The sequence below is a fragment of the Melopsittacus undulatus genome, chromosome 1, assembly GCF_012275295.1.
Source record: "Melopsittacus undulatus isolate bMelUnd1 chromosome 1, bMelUnd1.mat.Z, whole genome shotgun sequence".
Lineage (NCBI taxonomy): Eukaryota > Metazoa > Chordata > Aves > Psittaciformes > Psittaculidae > Melopsittacus > Melopsittacus undulatus.
The window spans coordinates 122,079,403-122,100,211 of record NC_047527.1 but is presented as its reverse complement, the minus strand read 5'-3'; the positions used below and the strand labels follow the sequence as shown (position 1 = coordinate 122,100,211).

Genomic DNA, 20,809 nt, shown 5'->3' with positions numbered 1-20,809 from the left:
TGCAGTGAAGTAGCAGAGGGAGCTCAGATTTGCCATCAAACGTAGTGACAACTTCAGTCATAATCGGTATTGAAGATCCGTCTGGGAACAGCTTTCGGTTTTCAGCTCAGGGAAATGGTTAAATGCTAGAAGACATCAAAGGCACTGGAGAAAATATTCAAGAATAAACAATAGACAAGATCCTGAACTGTTGCACATCCAGAGCTATGATCACCTGTATAAGTTATGTTTTTCTAGCCCTTATGCAATCTTTTAAAGATATTTAATTTTTCTAACATTACTATAAACTGCAAATTTACTGGAATGATATCACACTCAGAAATCAGGGTTGTAATGTCCATGCACAGATAGTTTGATGAAACAGAATGATGTATCCAGTATAATGACCCAAATGGGATGTTGTCTTACTGGTTTCAGCAAGTGTGCATCAGTTACTTGCAATCAGATAACCAAATTATCAGTTCATGATCAGAGATAGGGAAATATGCGCCATCAGTAGAGTATATCTGGAGATATCTGCAAGGTAATCTAAATGGCCAGCTAACTTTACCTGGATAAAGGTTTCCAAGAATATAAAGAAGTATTCCCCACACTGCACACTGGGAAACGAGTAATATAAGAAACAATTACAACTGCTTCTGAATAAATAATACACACAGTTGTATCCAGACAGACATTTATTGTCAAAAAACTTATTTCAGTTAAGTATGCACAAACCCCTAAGCGCTTTTGAGAATGCAGTGTTCTTTGACCCATCAAGAATGCAAGAAAAAGGAAAAAAAAAAAAAAACAAAACAACCCCCCCCAAAAAAAACCCCACCCACAATCTTTTTTTTTTATGATCTTCTTTACAGAGTGTAAGAAAAAATAGTTGCACAATAATGGCAGCCTATAGTAACTTAAGTCCTTACTGGTGTCATTGTGAGAATATACTGCTTCAAGATTGTAATTTAGCCTGCAAGAAATAATTTAAGCTAAAATTATGCCAGAACATAAATAGGCCTTTGTAGCAAACTGGGTTGTGAGATATCGTCAACTTCATTGTCTGAGTTTCTGAGATGGCATTTTTTCAACCACAAATACACATTTAAAGATCTATAGAATCCATCAGCACATAGCAAACATGAATTTCCAGCCTACACATTCATAGTAATTGCATAGATTTGGGGATGAAAAGAATCCCTTCCTGAAGCCCCATCTCTAGTGAACGAGGGATGGTTGTCTTGCTCTAAAAATCTTCAGTGAAAGATGCTCCACAAAATTCCAGATATTTGATGTCCATGCTTAAATCAGTTCTAGCCTCAGAGTCCCTGTATTATTTAATCTAAATCTTATATGAGGCACCTTAGCCTGTTTCTGGCCCCAGATTTGATCTATATGTACTCCATATCCATGGGTGTGTCCAGGTTGTATGCCTCCTAATAGTAATTTTCTCAGTAACATTATGTGAAACTTCTTTCTAGTTACTTCATCTGCTGTTGATCCCCGGAAACGTACACCATGGATGAGGGTGTCCATATAGGCTGGAAAAGCGTATGCTTAGTAAACTGAGAGGCCAGAAGAAGCTGGCATAAATCTTAAAGCTATACAATTTGATGTCTGTGCCTCAACTGCCAGACAGGAAGGGCAGTAAAAGGACAAGCCCCCAGCATCACCTCCACTAAGAGCAAGTCTAGGAAACACAGGAAAATGAAGCAGTTGAATTTTTCATAGACTAAAAGAGTCTGTAGGATTACAAATTCAAAATAGGTGGATCCAAAATATAGGTTGTGAATTCTGCTGTGAATTTCCAGAGGCAGTTTGATGAGTGACTGTGATAATGTGCAGTAATCAGATACAGAGATATCTAGAAACTCTACCCAATGAATTGATTAATTCCTTTTCCATCTAATTATAAAAAGCACAAAACTATAGCCAAAGTAATGCTTTAAGAAAGCTGAGAAGAGCACAGTTTAATTTGATTTCAAGTCCTATACCTAGGCTTCGGAGTTCTTTGGGACAGTAAAGACAGGATCTAGTTAAATTAGCTACCCAAAATGGACCAGGAAGGTGATTCTTTGCCATGAGCAAGGCAGGTTCAGGCTGTCTGACTCACTGTTAGCTCTGAGTCACATACGACACACAACCCTGACCAGTCCCAGGCCGCACAGCAAGACTCATCTTTGCAGCAGCTTTCCAGACAGTAACACACCTCCTCCTCCTGTCTTTACTCCCCCACTTCTCCTTCCCCTTCCATGACTAATCCATGACACAAAGGTTATAGGAAGAAGTAGAGAAAAGAATTAAAGCGAAGTGCTGCAAAATGGGAGGCCAGAAATGAAACCAAACTATGATCATAAGAAAGTGAGAATAAAGTTGTAGGGGAGCAGGGTTCATGTTGCCTTCATTGGGTTTCTATCATCTGGCTATGACAGCAGTAGATTGTTTGATCTTCAGTAGAAGGCAAGTTGCCAATCAGACAGGAAATCAGATAGCAAGAGGTTGTTTTGGGACTCTAATAGCCTCTGACTGTAGAGGCAGCAACAAACAGCTTCCAGAGGTTGCTGTTTCTCACATGTAAGTCTTTCCTGGCCAAGATTTATTTTCCTTTCAGTTTTGGGTATCAAGATTCGTAATGGTCTGGCATCACAGATGTTGCAGTACTTTCGGAAGGGAATTCTGAATCAGTAGTGATAAGCATCACTAAGCAATACTAACTCATAACAGGAGACAGAGTATTCATTAAATAAAGTGTTACGTGCACCATCAGATTATTGCAGTATTTTTATAATTGCAGACAGAGACCCCACTATCTTATATGGTAAAACACAAAAGGAAAAAGGAACTCCTAGCTCAAAATAACTTCTAATTGAATTATTAAAACGAAGATATTTGTTTAAAGACAGGTGGCGAGTACAATCAGTCTAGATTTGCAAGAATAATATATGGTTGTCTTCTGAATGCACCTGCAATTTAATTGTTGCCAAGGCTTTTAAATCTGAAGAAGGATAATGTATGGAAAGATAATTCGTAGAAGTTCATTGGGAATTTTCCACAGGGATAAAGGAGAGAAATGTAGAAAACATGAAAATAGTTTGAAAACTAAACTAGTGTGTAGGAGATAGAAAATAACTGCCAGGGAGTAAAAATGGGTATTCGCAGTAGCTGGTATTCATGAGTGAGAACAAATGACAGATTCACAGTGCAGATCCATGAAGAAAATAATGCTAAAATCTCCTTGGAAGTCAAAACATCCCAGATGGAATAGGGAACTGGAGATAGGAACTCAAAAGTAAGGGTGACTCTGTGAGTAGGTAGGAGAACCCATCTCTGTCAAAGGAAATGTAGGAGACATAGAATAAATGTGAAACACAAGGAAACCACAAGAAACACAGGAGGCTCTGAAACTCTGAGACACAATTGATAGAAGCCCAGTGACAGAAAAAAACTCAGAAGATCAAGGCACAGATAACTGGCTTAGTGATGCCTTCTTGCATTATGATTAATGACACAGAGTAGGGAACATACAGAAAGACGGGGGGAAGGTGAAAAGGAGCCTATAAAAATACCATGAAGGAATTATTAGGATATCAGGAAGAAGGACAGGAAGAGGGCTACGATAGGTCAGAGAAGGAGAGGATTACAGATTTTCAAAACCAGAAGAGAAGATTAATCAAATAAGGGGTTTGGGTTTGCTAAAATGTTCTCTCGGTGCAGACTGAATCAGGCAGGTCCTGATGCCATCGTGATGGCAAACACTAAAGATCAAATTATAAGGTATGGAAATATATGCTTAATGATCCAGATGGGTCTTTAGCATGAAAGCTGGAGTCAAGAAAAAAAGGTGGGGAATACTGAGAGGAAAGGAGGAGAGCAATGCAGGAGTAAAAGTAAGGGAGGAAGGAAGGCAGGGAAAGGAGCTTGGACAGCAGACAGAGGCAACATGCAGTGAAGGACAGTCAAATTTAGTAGAGGAGTAAGACTGTCAAAAGTCAAGTGGAGCAGTGAAGAAGGACAGGAATGGGAGTGGAAGCACATGTACCTGGCAGAGATTGTCACAAAATAGTCTCTCTATACCAGTAGCCCTGTAGAGAGGAAGCTGGAGAAACAAGGGTCTGCATTTTTGTGGCTAGGAGCTGAAAAGACTGCTCTAAATAAAAGGGAAATTTTAATTTGTTGGGAACAGGCTTGGTATCACACCAGTCTTGTTTCCATATCTGGTGCTCAACAGTTGCCTGCAACTGATGATAAAGGAGCAATAAAAAATCAGTATAGGGATGATCTTATTCCTAATCCACTAGCATCTCATGGACGTCCTGAACCAAATAAGGTGTATTGGTAAATAAGGAGGTGAATAAAAGTGATGAGCATTACAGGATGATGATGATCATAACCAGAAAGGTGACCTCAAGCTAAAGGAAGAATTCCATCCAATGACTCAGAAAATAGGTGTAAGGAAAAGAAAGAGTAAGTGGCAGCTGACCAAGGAGATGAAGAAAAGGAAAACAAATAAATAAGCAAATTAATTGAAGAGTTCAATTGGTTAGATTAGCTCTCTGTTTTGAAAGTGCATTCTGCATTGACCTCCACTTGCAGAGCATCAAAAAGTCGCTGTTGTGCTCCTTTCCAGACTGCAAAAGACTTCTAGTGCTGAGAGGGAAGCTTACTTCAGCATGACAGCAACACTTGCTCTTAGTTTTTTTAGCTACTGTTTTTGCCTGCTTGCTTTCAGTGATCACTGAATACAGACATCACAGCATTATCTAACAACTCCATGATTGCCTTTCTGTAATCTCCTCCTGCCAGCCCCAGGTTGTGCTCTGGGGCATGGAGCACTGTGGAGGCAGTTTTCTCTGCATCAGGGGTAGCCAATGAGGTGGCGTGAGGATTTGGGCATGAATTAGAAAGGGGAGATGGTTCAGGTCTGAAACTGCAGTCATGACTCAGTTTCAGAAGAATCCTGTGATCTTCTATTGTGGAATTCTGCTACCTACAATAGCAGAAATCCTACCATCCCCAAAGTCAGTATTCAGGAAAGATTACTGCTCCTTCTGAGCAGTAAAACAATCTCTTCTGATTTGGGAGCTTAGCTGAAGTTAGAAACATGTAGGATACCAATCCAAATCCCCCTGTAATTTAAGAAGATTCCTGTCCAAAGTTCCCATCCTGTCTTGCCACTAATTCTGAAAGTAGCAAATAATTTTCATCTGAGTATTTGAGAAATTGAGACTCCAGGGAATAGTTACTTATAAAGCAGTATTCCTGATGTTCATTACTTGTATCATGCGCATCTAATAATTCTCAGGGTTCTGCTTCACCACATAATATCTAGATTACCATGAAATAAAGAAATGCATCAAGGACTGAGAATGTAGCTGGATGACTTTACAACAGGGTCTAAAAAGCATGTGGTGCTAAACAGGTGTAAAAACAAAACAGAAAAATTGACAGGGGTTATGGCTGCAATGCAAGGCATGTATTTTCCAATTATGCCTTGCCAAAAGGCATTCTTGAGAGGCTGTTGCCAGAAAGAGCTTGTTAAAGTGACATCAGAAGAAAAATACTAATTTACAATGTGTGCTACATATTTTTCAGGAGCCTCAGCTGTCAAAGGATAACACTGCATAAGAATTTGTTTTCTTCTTATGTGCTGAACTCCATGTTTACAATTGCCCACCTCATTGCTGTTGTGCCTAATCCAGACCTTGTTAAAAGGGATCCTGTAAGTATTGCATGATTCCACTCCATCTTAAGACTCCAATGAAATGACTACAGGCACAACAAAACCAAGCATTCCTATTCACCAGTTAATGATAGCCACCTGGTAAAGCACACATGGAGGGTGCACATTCTGAGAATTTCACTCAGCCTTGCTCAGATCTTTCACCAAGCAGTAAAAATCTTTGAATCAGGTACAAGAAGGAGAAGCCTCAGACATGCTCCTACTAGCCCATCCCTTCAAACATGTGTGAGATCCCCACTGCTCTTGGCACTAACTACCTAATATTTCCCAACAAAGCCCCTGAAGGGGCAGATACCCTCGGCAGACCCCTGTCCTTTCTCACAAGCACACATGCTGGGAAGAAGCAGGAATGGGGAGAGCTACCACTTTTTAAAAAATACCCCTCCAAAAGATCAGTTTGATGCATTTTCTTTTTCCTTAGGTGGCAGTAAATCAAAGCAATAGTATGCCTCACTGCTCTTAGGTAGTGACAGAAGGTGTACCAGCCATGCAGCTGATATATATGTATTGTAGATCTTGGCCACCCAGCTCTAATCTTTGTCTCTAACAGAGCAGTGGTGTTGTGCCCACCGCCATTACTGCAGTCCCAGCCTATGTGCAAGTAATGCAGGGCTGGGAATCTATCAAGTTATGTCACAACACCAATCAGCTTGACTTCTAATAAGATCGTTCAGTTATGCTTCAGCCATTTATCCACTTTTAATTTCATGAAAGTGATTAAACATTAGCACCTGGTATAATCTGATCACGTGTGTCTCTCAAATGTGCTGGTTAAGTAAGCTAGTTGAAGGTTGCTGGTTAAGTAAGCTAATTAAAGTAGGAAATATACAGCTAAATATGTAACAAAATATCACCAGTCCCAGGGACCATCTGGACATTAAAAAAAAAAAAAAGAGCAGAAGAATAATTTAAAAATCACACATTTTCTCTCCTTCACGCATGGCTTCATATGTACATAGCCTGTGCAAGAGATGCAATGAAAATACACTTGATATTTGAAGATAAAAAGCTGGCAGATGATATCAGGCACCTAAATTGAAGTAAGATCCTTACCTCAGGGTTAAGAATGATACTTCCTGACAGCAGAAGTAAATTATCTGAAGTGCTTTAAAGTAAAAGTTGAGGCTGTGGTGAGGACTCTTATGCTCTAAGATTTCATTTTAAAACTGTATCTAGCGCCTTTGGGTTGGATCTTTATTTGGATCTTTGTTATTTTATTTTGAGTATCTTGACCCCAGTGAATTCAATGACAAAGCTCTCAGAGGCTTCAGTAGAGCCACGTAACCACAGGACAGGTACTGGCACACTGAGCATCACCTACTGAAAACCCAAACCTCCATTGCAGTGGCAATGGACAGTATACAAATGACATAAGTGGTTACCTTTGGAGACTGTGGAGTCCCAGGACAGTGCAGAGGTTCATGTATGTCATCAGCTTTCAGGTCCCCAGTGGGAATATGAAGAGCACCCTTAAGTGCTCAGTACAGTCAAGGAAATGGCCCAAGCATGTCCTTGCACACATCTTACCAACTATAGCTGTGTTAGTAAACCTGGCTGCAGCTAGTCAGCTAAGCACACATTATATATGTTACATATATATATTACAAAATATATTGCATAGAGTCTTAAAGGATTTATGATAAAATTTTAATTATTCCACCAAATAGATTCCCATACTAATTTTAATGCCAATTAACAGAGCAAATGAAAGGTTTATAGCTTTATCGTTCTATTGCTACTGCACCCTCTGTTTTATTAAATCTGTTTTAAGACAACTACTTCTGAATTCCTGAAGCTTTCTTCATGTATCCACTTTCCACCTGTGCCTTTTTTGAGCCTGACTTGGTTTATCTGAACTGGCCAAACCCCATCTCTTGGTAAGAATCACACCTTCAGGAGTAACTACTAAGCTACTTCCCATGCAGCATTGTTAGTGAGACCATGAGAAAGTGAGGAGAGCACAAAAGCTGGAGTCTACTGGCATTACAGTCTTTAAAGCAAGGCCACAGTTGTAGTAATATTAAAAAATCTAGTATCCTCATGAACACTAGAACACTGTAAATAATCTCACCATATACAAACTCAAGTGGAAACCATGAATGCCCAAGTGTCTTAGGTTTTCCTCCCTATCACAGTAAAACAGCAGAAATAAAATGTTGAGCTCTGTGGGCAGATGAGGAGCATATAAAAGATAGTTACTGTGATTTATGGGGTTATGATACTGATGACCTCTGCTGTTCTGAAAGGCATAGCAATGAAATGAGAGACAATAAAAAAAAGGAGATCCACAGCATTTCAAGAATAGTATCCATTTTACTACATTTACCATAAAAATGTTACTTTCTCATCTCTTGTTGCTTTCAGTTCCTTCTGATGTAGCCTGGCAGAGCCTGTGGGGTTTTAAAACATATTATTCTGAAATAAGAGGCTCATATCTGATACCAGTGAATGTAAATGGAAAAACTGCTGCCCCATGTGACTTGTGTTTGGCTTAGTAGTCCCAGCAGCCTCTTTGGTACAGCCCCCTTTGGAAGCAACAAAGGTGGAGCTCCACAAAGAAGAAGGGCACTTTGATCACCTGAGTTTTTTCATGTATTATGCTCAGGGTAGAGCTTCAGGAGGCTCCATTCTTGTTAAATAATCTGATTCTTTATTAATGTAACTATTTCCAGAGCTTTCCTGTCACTCTCAAAGCATCTCCAAGGTCTTTCATCTTAGTACATCTGTTCCTCCATCCTGCTCCCACTGGATCACTTAAAGCTGCCTATGCAGCCAGTTTAACCCCAAAGAGATGATTCAAAGCTATTCTAGAGTATCATCTAGATGCAGAAGTAATCGGAGACTGAACTTCTAACACAGAATTACTGACCAATACCTAGAAGTCATGTCTCCTGAGTCTTCTCTAGTGTATCATCTTTTACACTAGGAGAGGGTCAGTGTTCTTGTGAAAGTTGTTGTCATCTTCCTTACGAGGTCTTCATCTATTGAAGAGTCCAATTGACTATCTAAAACACTGCCTTTCTGCCTATACCTGCCCCTGGTATAGGAACAAGGTTTGGTGAGATGGTCCCAATGTGTGTTTATGAATTTACAAATTGTGAAGATTTTGTGCATTTGAGGTTTATATTTGTGCATAGACTTCACTAGGACAAACTGGCTCAACAAGGTTGGCCTGGAGAGCATAAAATATATTAGTTGCTTTTCCGTTTTACTTGCTTTTTCTGAAGGCCAAAGTTAGTCTTCAGTAAAAGGTTTTCCACCAGTTTTGTGTCTCACCATGCTATGTTCAGTGATGAAATTCTGTCTTTTTTTATTCAGCTCCAAAGTAAAACAAGAAGCAAAAGTCCCTGTTATGGATGAGTGAACTTAACCTTTTAATTGATCATTTGTAAGCCAAGGACTGAGGCTGTGCTTCAGACTTTGCAGATGCCCCAGAGTAATTTTTGACATCTACAAATAAATACACAAACTCCATTAGTTTTCCTTTTCCTGAGCAGGTGTATGAAGACAAGCTCACATCTCCTATCCCTCCCATTTCCCCTGTGAGAACTACCTGTCTTTTCATTAGATGTCACCAGTAAAGCAGAGAAGAGCAGATGTTTCAGTAGCACAAGTTCTTTTGTGACATAGCAAATGCTATACCAGGACAGGGGATTCACAAACTCTGTTCTGAAACACAAACCAATGTAGTCACTAGCATCCTTCCAATGAAACAGAGGGAGAACAGGAAGGCTTGGTTCTAATGCTCAGATTTAGAAAGAAGCTTTCCCAATGAAGAGACTTTTCTGAACTGGATTAAAAAACACCATATCACATTTCGAGGTTCATTGCTGTGACAGCTGAGCCTGAGAGGTGCAAGCAAGAATAGTACCTGACGTGCATGTGTCTACTGAGGGTCATCTCAGAAGGTGACAGGGAAGGGAAATTCCTGCCTCTATCTGCTTATGCCTTCATCCACAAATCAACTGACACATTGCATTTTTCTAGTATCAGCAGAAATGCATTTCTCAGGCCATGATCCTTTGCTTCCTAACAGCATTTGCTGTCTAGACTCCCTCTTATCAGTCCTGTCCAGCACTCAACCTCAGGGACAAGGAAAGTGGCATGGTATTGTTCAGGATGTACACGGACAGGATCTCCTGCTCTCCAGCTCTAGCACCCTGTCACCAGTTTTACCCTCACTGAAATCACTGGGCTGCACCGGCATAACACTGCAGTAATTCAGATATAAATCAAAATCTCTTTTTACATCCTAGGATGGATCAAGTCTTCCCCCTCCCATTAGGTTCAAAGAGATTAATGCAGACTAAGGGACATTGTGAATTCAGAACCAGACCCATTCAAAGAATTCTCACAAATTTTCAGGCTGGAATAATATCTGCATTCATTTTAAGACAGATCTTTCAGAGTCTAAATGGCATGAAACAGAGCAGTAATTCCCATCATTTTTCCCAAGGACTTTATATACTTGTTTATTTTCTCAAAACTCTCAGAGTAATGGAGGGAACAAAGCACCATGTAATCCTGGTGGTGTCAGATTCTCTGATCTGATGTCGTGTGCCATGGCCAGAATATGAAGTATGGATGATTAAAGAAAATTCACAGCATTCATAAATGGCACTTCTGTGAAGAGTATTTGTGGTTTCTGTGGAGCAACTGAATCTGGGCTGCAAAGAAGTCAGTCAATCACCATCTCTGAAAAAGGTCTGAGCTTTCTCAACCATAGTATTATGGTTGTTTTTTCAATGAGAAAGCACCATCAAATTAACAGCTGCCATCAGGATAGGAAAAGAGAGGTTTAAAAGTCTAAGAATAAGTGTTTATTTTGGGACAGATTTCCTCATCGTTTTTCCCAGGAAAAAAAAAATAAAAAATCTCTCTATGTTTCAGTTGCTTGTTCTTCTCTTAAAGCAGTAACTAAGAGTAGGCTCAGGTTCCTCAAAACTGTTGCAGCATCATGAAGGGATGATAGCTTTCATGTAGCCCAGTCCCAAGGTATTTCATGTCAGAATAAGCCAGCCTCTATCAGATCCTGTAGGTGGTGTTTTGGCAGTGTGATACACACACACAGCCTTTTATTTAGGAAGCAAGGTGCTGTTTCCTCCAGAAATGTGATTCTAGAAAGGATTCTGTACTGCAAAATGCACTGCTTTCCCAAAGTTGAAGGCATCAAGACCTACAGGTTGTTTCCAGGTTTTCAGGCTGCATCTTTTCTGCTCAGGTGAGGAAGACCACCAGGGATGGAGGCCAAGTACCTAATAAATGTCTCTGTAAAACATTGATTTAACCTGTCTTTTTGCCTAATGATTGAGCACCTGTGCCATCTCTGCATCCTGAACCTCTACCACTGTGGCAGTGAGAAGTCAGTATTCCCAGGACAGCTGTTTTCAGAATTGGCAAAACTTCAGCATCCCTGGTCTTGCTGTCATTGACTGCAATTTTGCTGTTTGGCTACAGTGGCCATTTGCAGCCTCTAGGTTTTTTATATGAGGTTGTCATAGTAAAGCACACACAGGCTGTATCTGCAAAATGAGAGAATTCACTGCAGATTTGCTGAAATTCTTGACATGCGCTCAGACTACTGTTCAAGATTGGTATATTCATTTGACCCTCAGAACTGAGCTCTAATGATCCCTGGAATGCTGTTAGTCTTTTTCAGTGTGGAGCTGTGCTTGACTGAGTTCTGACACTAATTCAGTTCTCTGTGCTTTACTGAGACTTTTTAGCATGTTTCCTGTTGATTTTCCTCAAATGATGGGAAAGGTTTATAAGTACAAAGTGAAAATGACCTAAAAATGCAGGGTGGGACCTGGGTGACCATAAATTTCTACTGGCTGCACTGTCTCCTAGCATCTGAGAGATTGAAAAGTAACAGATTATATGTCATTAGCCCCTAAAAACACAGGTGTGGGAAAAATGTCAAGTAGCAACTTTTTAAATGTCAGATCAACAAGTGGAAATGCTAACAGCCGCCTTTTGGTGGATGCTGTGCTGCACTGTATGGACATGGTATCTTCTAATGAACTCCTGCTCTTGTGTTTTCTGCGCAAGGCCTCCCACATGAATAGAGCATTTAAGTAGCTTAGGTTTTAATATTTATCTGGGAATATAAAGTAGTTGTGTTTGGAAACCTGACTTGTAGTTTTAGAAGCAACTACTAATTCAGGATAATTCAAATGGAACTTGAGGTTCCTCTCCAAGTTTTCCTTACTATGTGCCTTTTAAAGTGGCTACCTAAAATGTGAGAAATTTGAATCTGAATTGGACAGAAAGTAGATTTTTCAAAGTCCCTCAAAAGATGGATATTTTCCAAAATGTTCCCTTCAAGACAGTACCATCATGTTTCTAGAACATGATACCGGTCTTGATATTTGTGCAGCCACAGATATTTTTGCCAGTGGGATGTATTTGATTAAATGGCAGAGCTGCAAGTGCAGGCAGCTGTGTCTTGAGTTCAAGAGGTCATTTGCCTTGCTCTAATTCAGGTGGCTAAAACAGGTCAGGTGTACAGCTTTTGCAAAGAGCTCATTTCTCACCAGGGACTACTTCAATCCACACATCTGTACCATGAACTCAGACATCCAGGTTAGGTGAGAAGAATGTCAACTATGCTATTTCATTGTCCCTTGGTGACTGCTCTGCAGACTTGTATTATAGCCCATTTTTAGTCATGACCCAGCCACCCTGCTTCTCTTGAAAGTATTTAAGGCCAAACAGAAGTAGCCTGAGAAGTAGCATTTTGAGTCCAAATGAACAGCAGGTCAAATATTTCCTGTACTATTTTCTTAGACTACCCAGGTTGCCCCCATTTTCTCTTTCTCTGTGTCCCTCTCTGATAGTCTCTCTGCCCTGCTCCATCAGTCCAGCTCATACTTACGATCCTTCCTGAGAAGCTTCGTCCCTCAGAAACCAAGCTAACAAAATACATTGGGCATGATGAGGCAGTGTGAACCTTGCTTGCCATGGTGCATGCCATGGGCAAGGAGCCAGCGGCTGGAGTATGCTGACAGTGCTGGCCCAGCACAGCACACTGAAGAGTGCAAAGCTACAGCCCAGGGAAAGCAATTGCTACAGCAGCTGGGACCCAACGATGTGTGGATGTAGTCATATTAATTCCTGTCCAGAATACATAATTCTGGGTTGGCTGCTTTGCTATAGCATAGACATGAACACAGATGCTGTTAAAAATATCCCCCATTGTTAAATTTCATATTTTGCTTTCTTGTAACACAAAACCTAGGATCCCTCTGAGCAACTGTGTACATTTTGTTCTGTAAATGGTTTAAAAGTATATTAAAACATTAATCATAGCCCAAGCCCCTGTGTGCCAGGTTTCTGACTGGAACACAATTTAATGGATGACTCATAGTAGATATATTGTATAATGGTATGACGTTCTGATAGCCAGTGATTTACAGCTACAATACTTAGCACTGTCTTGCTTTGGAAAATCCTTTTATTGCTTATTTGTGCAACATGTGGATACTTGGAATTTAAGAATATTTTCATAGAATAATGCTCTAATAGCCAGAAAAACAAACAAACAAGCATGTAAGGTAGATCTGTAAACAAAATTTATGCTATTCCTTAAAAATGCTAGGTTAAGAATGAGACTATATTGTATTGCCTTCAAACTGAATTTGAATAAATCATGTCTGCCTTCTGTGGCAAGCAGTACAAACTCTCCTCGAGGAGGGTCCTTCACTGCTGTGCATTGGGAAGGTTCAGGCTAATAAGGTTGAATATGTTTATATCCTTTTAAACAAACAAGTGAACAGCTGAAGAGGTGGCCCATATAGCTGGCTTGGTTTAAAATCAGTAACATTGGTTGGTCTACTCTTTAACAATTTATTTGAAATGTCAGTCAGAGGGCATTTCAATAGATAGCAAGCATTTGAAAAGAGAGATTGTGTTACGCACACCAAGGGGCTAGCCCATCCTTGCTTTCCATAGGGGAGGGTGGTGTAAAACAGAGACCCCCTAACTTCCCAACCTGAGTTCCTTCACCCAAAGCATCACAGGAATGAGGAGACACAGGAATCTGTACAACTTCCCTATGCCAAAACAGAGTCGGTCCTTTTACTCTGACTGAATTACTAGGAAGACCTGCTCAAAAACAATTAGCAGTTTATTTCACATTAGATTTTGTTATTATGCTTGAAGATTGTATTCTGGGTTTTATGTAGTCAGAATGTTTTGGTTTGATTTGCCCTAGAGGGTAGTGATGATAATTAATGCTGCAGCTTCCTGTCCATAACCTATTAACTGATAACCAAGGAGAGAGGGATATGACAACTACGTGTGATGAGAGGCTGCTGGGTTAGCCAAGCATGCCAATTCCATTACTACACAATTGCAGGGTTCTGCGTAGGCAGATGGACCTTTGGGAGTCCTTTGATAGGACTGGGACATTAACAGTGTTTGTAATATCCTGCAAAACATCATAGACACCTGTTCTAACTCCTTCTTGTAAAATGAGAATAAATTATTTTATTTCTTCTCTGTGAAATGATTCCAGCATCCTTTTGAAGTGTTCTCATTACATACTGCAGTTGAGGTGTTTACAAGAGTTACATGACTCCTAGCAAGATTTGCAGGAAGAGTATGCCTGCCCATATTCCTATTTACTCCTTTTGCCCCTGAGCAGTTAGACGGAATTTATGGCCATTGTAGGTTGCTTTCATGAGGAAGGAAAGTTGTCAAAAAGTTGTCAATAAAGGAGATTTTTTTTTTCTTGGGTGCTATCCTGCAGATCTGTAAAGTTCCCTCAGCTTTTGTGTTCATCAGTGCAATGAGAACAAGTAGCACGAGCCAGCCCCTTTGTGCACAGATTGTGTTTCTTGCCAAGCTGCGTTCTGCCAAAAAAGGAACCACAAAGGAGCTTCTCCCTTAGGTGGTTACCTAGCTCTGGGGGCTTTCCTGGTAATTGTATCTTTCCTTTGCTGCATATCCACCAACCTGTGCAGTGAATGCTGTCTGTCTCCAATCTCTCAAAAAGAGGAGCATTTTTTATTCCTATGTTTGGGAGACAGGCACACCAGCCCAAGTTACAGCTACTGGGCTAACTGGAAAGGACAAGCTATTTCCTCTCAATCTGCCTTGCTCAGGAGTGAAAACCCGCTAGCTTCAGTCATCTGCACACCCATAGATTGACAGCTCTTCACATTTTACTCTCTGTAGTGTGAAGGTGCTGTGATAATCCTTTGAGTCCAGGATTTGACTCTGCTGCATGTGGTAAAAGACACAACAAGGACAGAGCCTCTGACTCAAACAACTTGCAACAAAATATATTTGACTTCAGCAAAAGACAAAACCTCTGGATATGTTTTTTAGCCCAAAGTTAACAGGCAGTTGTCAAGCACGGAAGTGGTAGGAAATTTGCTTCTGTATAATTTTGCAGTTTGATTTTACTTGTTTCTGTAAGAATAAGCATTTTGTAAAACTCACTAGTCCTGCAGTTTTGCCAGCTAAGACTAATGTACACAGAGATGTTGGTTACATTTGTCATGTTTTATTTATACAATACATGAATCCAATTCTCAGTAGAAACAGGTTCTTCTCTTTTACCTGCTCTGATCTAAGAAAAACACTCTCTTTTTATTGTAGTAAAATATTTCCACTGCATCACTTTTAGCCACAAATGGAATGTGCTGCATTTGTTAGCTCATTGAAAGCAAAGACTTATTTTTGCTGTAGTTTGATTAATATGAATTTAACATAATTCATCTCAGTGCATCAAAACGTCTCAATTGTGCTTAAACTCATTATGCTAATTTTATCAGATTCATTCTCAAATTAATTTGGTTATGGATCTAGGTACTAATCACTCCCATGCTTCATGCTTTGCCAATGGTATTCTTACTTCTTTAACTTACTGCTTAGGAAGTGATTTAATTCATCAGAAGAGTCATATGCTGTCTGCGTGGTCATTACTCTAAAAGATAGGTATATGATTTAATTCTTAAAGCCACAAGTAATAGTTCACATGGAGGGTACAGGAAAGGAAGAAATGTTGAGAAATAAAGTAAATGAATTTAGATATGTAGTTCTCAGGCAGTGTGCTTTCTATGTGTGCCTTTGTTTGAGCTACTAATAAAAGTTGCAGCAAAGACTGGCTTAGTTCAAATGGAAGGTATGTTTGGTCAGTCTCTGCACAGAGAGCCAGTGAACAAAGCAAACAGCTGTCAGACAAGTAAGGATACTCTGTAGTCATCTCTCTTTCAGTTCAGCAATGTGCAATGGTGAAAGCCTTAAGTTGAAATGACAGGTATGACAACATACCATGGATTGGTGTGCCCCGGGGAGACAACAGTTGGGGGTTGGAACTAGATGATCTTTAAGGTCTCTTCCAACCAAAACCATTCTATAATTCCATGATTTTGTTGCAGAACTTAATGGCTGTGCTCTGCTCCCCTCCAGCTGCTTGGCTGTAGTACCAGACCATGCCAAGAGCCTTAGTGGCTGGATGAAAAGCTGGGTAACTTTGTCACTGGCCCAAGCAGGATCAGCCTGCGTGCAATGTGCAAGCACCCTACATCCCTCCCACAGGAACCACTGAGGAAATGAAGCCTTAAGCTTTCAGGACAACACCCTGACCTGCAGCTCCTCCTTTCAGATCCTCATAGTGGGAGCATGGGGCTGGCCCTTCCCAAACCAGGGTCTCATTGGATTTTATCGAACCTGTCTGGAAAACTGCTGTAATGGCTCAGAATTTTTGCTGACTTTTAGAGTCCGGGGTAGCCAGTTGATGTCAGGGATGGTACCACCTGAATGTGTGTGCAGCCTTTTGGAAGTGCCTTTGGGTCAAAGCATCCCTTGTGGGGATGAGTGATTAATAAGGGAGGAAGGGAGAAAGGCCAGCCACCAGCTGAGAAGCTACTTTGAGTATGGGTGAGAGAACAAGGCAAGAAACATATTGACCCAGACCTGTAAAAACAGTCCAAGGATAATTTAAGAACCTTAATGAACACACCTGCCAACAGAAGATGGAGTGAATACTTCTTCCTTTTTTTTTTTAACCTTCTCAAACCATTCTACAGCCCTTCTTGGGCATAGTTTATTTATAAGAACTGTTCAGACACCGTGGAAAAAAGATGTGACTGTCTGCTCTGCCATGTGTAGTGAGGAGAAAAAATGAATCACCAGAAATAAAAATCAGCCCTTCAAGTTAATCCTCTCAGAATCCAATATCCTAACCTATCAATAATCCTATATTTTCATGAGCACCAAGCTGCACCACAAATACTGAAACAGAATAAATGCACATTTGGGCAGTTGCTTTGGGAATGTTTTTCAGTAACAGAAGGTGTTCCACTGGATGTCTAACAAGCTTTTCTGGTTCAGGGGACAGTCCAAACAGATGCAGAACAACCTGTCCTCTACCTGCTGACCTGCCAAAATGTCATTTTAAAGACACAAATCCTAAAGCAATCTCAGTACAGCCCAGTTGGTCATCTGGAAAATACCTGCAGAAGTTCAGGGTAAAGAGTATTTTCCTGTGGCCACAAATGATGATTGTCACTTTGCCGTCACTCCTGTGACTTCAGATTCCCATGTAGCATATGGTGATTCCCCAGGAGCAGTGGGTCAGTGCTGGCACAGCAAAGCCCTCACACTCTTTCTGGCCTTACTTGGTGCTGGTGGCATAGAAGCCCATGTGGAGGACCTCATTGTTCTCTCTGAGGAGGTGGATGGACATGAGATCCTCTCAGAAAATGGCATTGCCCCCCACTTACTCGCTAGTAGTGGACACGACACATTTCCCTCCGCTTCTGCCCACCGCTTCCCAGCATTTTGAAGCCAGTCTCTTTGAAAGGTGCATGTCTGCAACTTCATCTGAACTGCAGGTGGGAGCCACTTCCTGACTTTGCCAGCTCCATTTAGCTGTGTTGCTTTGCTATTTGGATAAGATAAAGCTGTCTTCTCATGAAGAGGCAAAGACAGTATCCCTGATATCCTATCAAAAAAAGTCTCTGTTGCCAACAGTATTTGCCTTTCACAAAGGAATATGTTCAGAGCCAGGTACAATTTACAGAGTAAGTAACTCTGGCTCAAATGGGAGAGCTGAACAAACCTTAGGAAAGTTCAATTAAAAATAAAAGATATCACCCGAACTGGAACTCTAAGTTACTATCTTCTTCACAGCTTTTCTTGCACATCGAGAACAACTTGCTTATTTTGGTTTCTAAAAAACATCAGTTTACTGACATCTGAAGGGGATTTTCTGTTATGTGGTACTTTTTAGAGTGCTGTTAGCATAATTTTTTTTCTATCTTATCTTGTGAGGGCTGTTTGTTCCACCTTCCTCATTTATAAAAGTTTAAAGTCCCTGTCACTGATAGGTGCTGAACAAACCCATCAAGAGCTGGGGATTTTTGTTCCACTTAGCTTCCTAGCAATAATATTTGTCTTTGCCTGCTTAAATGCAAAATGCTGGCAGGTGTGTGACATTATCTCATTTGTCTGACAGGTAAGCTGCAAAGTCCTGCAATTCTTTCATCAGTACATGCTGGGCTGCAACTACTTCTGGATGCTCTGCGAAGGCATTTATCTTCACACACTGATTGTGGTGGCAGTGTTTGCTGAGGAGCAGCGTTTGCACTGGTATTACCTCCTCGGCTGGGGTATGTATGATATAATTCGTAGCAAGATGGTTAATTATTTTACATGTTTGAATTCTTCTAGTACTTCCACACCTGAATCATATGTATACCACTAGTTCATACCTTAAGACTGAGTTATTGGGTCCTACATTTTGAGTTCATTTGTTTGGGTGGGCCTAGAGACTTACAAAAATCAGCAGGAGTTGGTATCTGTTATTTGCATCATCTTGAGATTGGCTGAAAGAAATGTTTAAGTTTTGTTAAACAAAGCTTTGGGAGAAAAATAGATTTCTATGAAAAACATATCTCTTTTCTGAACAGAAGTTGCTTATTTTTGTCACTGTATATGGAGAAATATTAATCTGGTACCTATCCACAGCACTTCGAATAGTTCACTATTATTCATCTCTTGCAATTGCAGTCTGAAGCAGATAGAATTTACTCTTTATTTTCCATCCTCTTTGGAGGTGTTATACTTGCTCACCATTATTTCATTAGCAGCAAGAAAGTAAGAAGTAGCCCTACTGCTTAAACAGAGAAAAATTAGGAATTCGTTCAATCAGAGCAAAATGACCCAGTTCTGAGTGTTCTGAAGAACTTCAAAACTCTGACTTCAACCACTAATTAGGCATCCAATATCAGGTCCTAAGATGTCGTTCTTCCCCTGCTTGAATTTTCATATAAGAACCTGGTAACTTACTTGCCTCTTAAGGTACAAGACTTAGTCTTTCTGGATACCTACATTAGATACCTAGAAAATCGGCATGATTTTCTAGTTTATATGGATTGTTTTAAGGCATGTAAGAACTATTTTTTTATCAGAATGCCATTATGCACTCTTTTTTCTTATAAGAATGCCATCTTTTCTGAGAAGGACCTGTTGTGCTTTTGAAATTAGAAGTACATGGAACATCATCAACTCTTAAATGAAGATAACATTCCTGAAGAACCCTAAATTGAGTCAAAGTTTTTGGACTTTGTCAATCTAAATAGCTGAGCCCTCTTGGAGCAAGCAACTGTGCTGTCATAAGGTTTTCATAGTTCAGAATATTTAGATATACAAAGTCAGATAGGGCTCTGCTTTTGAAATTGCAGCCCTATTTCAAGAGTAATTTTAAATGTTTCTTTCCAGATAAAGCTTTTCCCATTTTCATGTCTTGCAACATAAGACTTCCCAAAATAGTGTCATTCTATATCCAATTATGCAAGAGGAAAATGGTCATAAACATATTTTTCTCAGGTGACACTCAATTTAGGCAGTGCAATTTAATGCAACTGGGACAGCTAGGCTGCTGTGAAAGCTCATGAGCTAGGTATAATGTTGCTGAGCACTAGCATCATGGTGGGTAATTCGGTGAAGTTATCTGGTAAGAAACTCATCAGTATTTGCAGCACTGCCCAAAAAATAAATAGGATGGCGGCAGTTGTAATACAGTGATGATATCTTGAGAATGAAAAAGTTAATAAAAATGGACACAACTTTTGGCTAAGAAGCCAGCAGCCTTTTTCATTAAACTAGATGTGTACTACCCAAAAAAGGTAATCATTAGCATGTCATAACTAAAGTAGGAATCTTTAATAGTAAAATGATCTAGCTAAGACTATCTGGCCACCCATTAAGCTTGAATAAATCAGTGTCATTCCACTGATTCCAGAAGCAGTCATCAACACAGTCTGACTTTCAACATCCAGCTATGTTAATCAATGGAGAGAGATACATTTCTCCAAAGAACAGTGCAGAGAAACCAGAGCAGGTTGTGCTCTGAATTACAATTCGAAAGATCAACATAAATGTCCAGCACAAGATGAAGTTACTCATTATTCATTGTTATAACTAATCCCTATGCAAGAACATCTAGATTATTTTATTTGGAAAAATAGCTAATGACATTTGTAAAATAGCTTTATAAGAAAAATAGAAGTCTGAGCAAGTGTAAAAGATTTTGACAAAAGGTTTGAGATGATTGAATAGAATCTGACATGGGCAGATGTATATCAGTGTGGATGCCTTCAGGTGACCCCTTTGCTGGGAAGTGCTGCTGAGGATGTCATTTCTCATTTGTTATTATTTCGCTGGGTCAGGAAATCACCCTTTTGCAGAGCAAGAAAGCAATATCAAATGTGGGCATCCAGCTACAGTCCACTCTTGCTGCTTCAGGCAGCCTCATCCACACAAAGTGAAAAGGGAGTTATTTACTTGGACAGTGCTGAAACAGAACACTTTCCAAATTATCTGGAGATACAAGTAAGCATAATTGCTAGTTTGTGTCATAAAGGACCTGGCATTGACCTAAAGGGATAGATATGTCATACCTTTCCTGGGATGACTGGGATAAGACCTTTTCTACATTACTTTCTGCTCACCATGTGTTGGTGGGACCCCTGGAGCGGTACACATTGTGCCACCAAGACCCTACAGACCTTGGTGCTGCACTTCTCATTAACTCTCTGCCTTTTTGCCCTTTACAAGGGTAGAGCACATCTA

The 20,809-nt window shown here is 40.1% G+C and overlaps 1 protein-coding gene across 1 annotated transcript in view; it reads left to right on the top strand.

Annotated features, from left to right (window-relative positions):
* Positions 1-20,809, top strand: part of CALCR (calcitonin receptor) — a 164,528-nt gene that overhangs the window by 125,775 nt on the left and 17,944 nt on the right. The window contains 2 exon segments of the mRNA XM_034060559.1: positions 5,575-5,701; positions 18,192-18,345. Of these exon segments, the coding sequence (XP_033916450.1) occupies positions 5,575-5,701; positions 18,192-18,345 (281 nt within the window).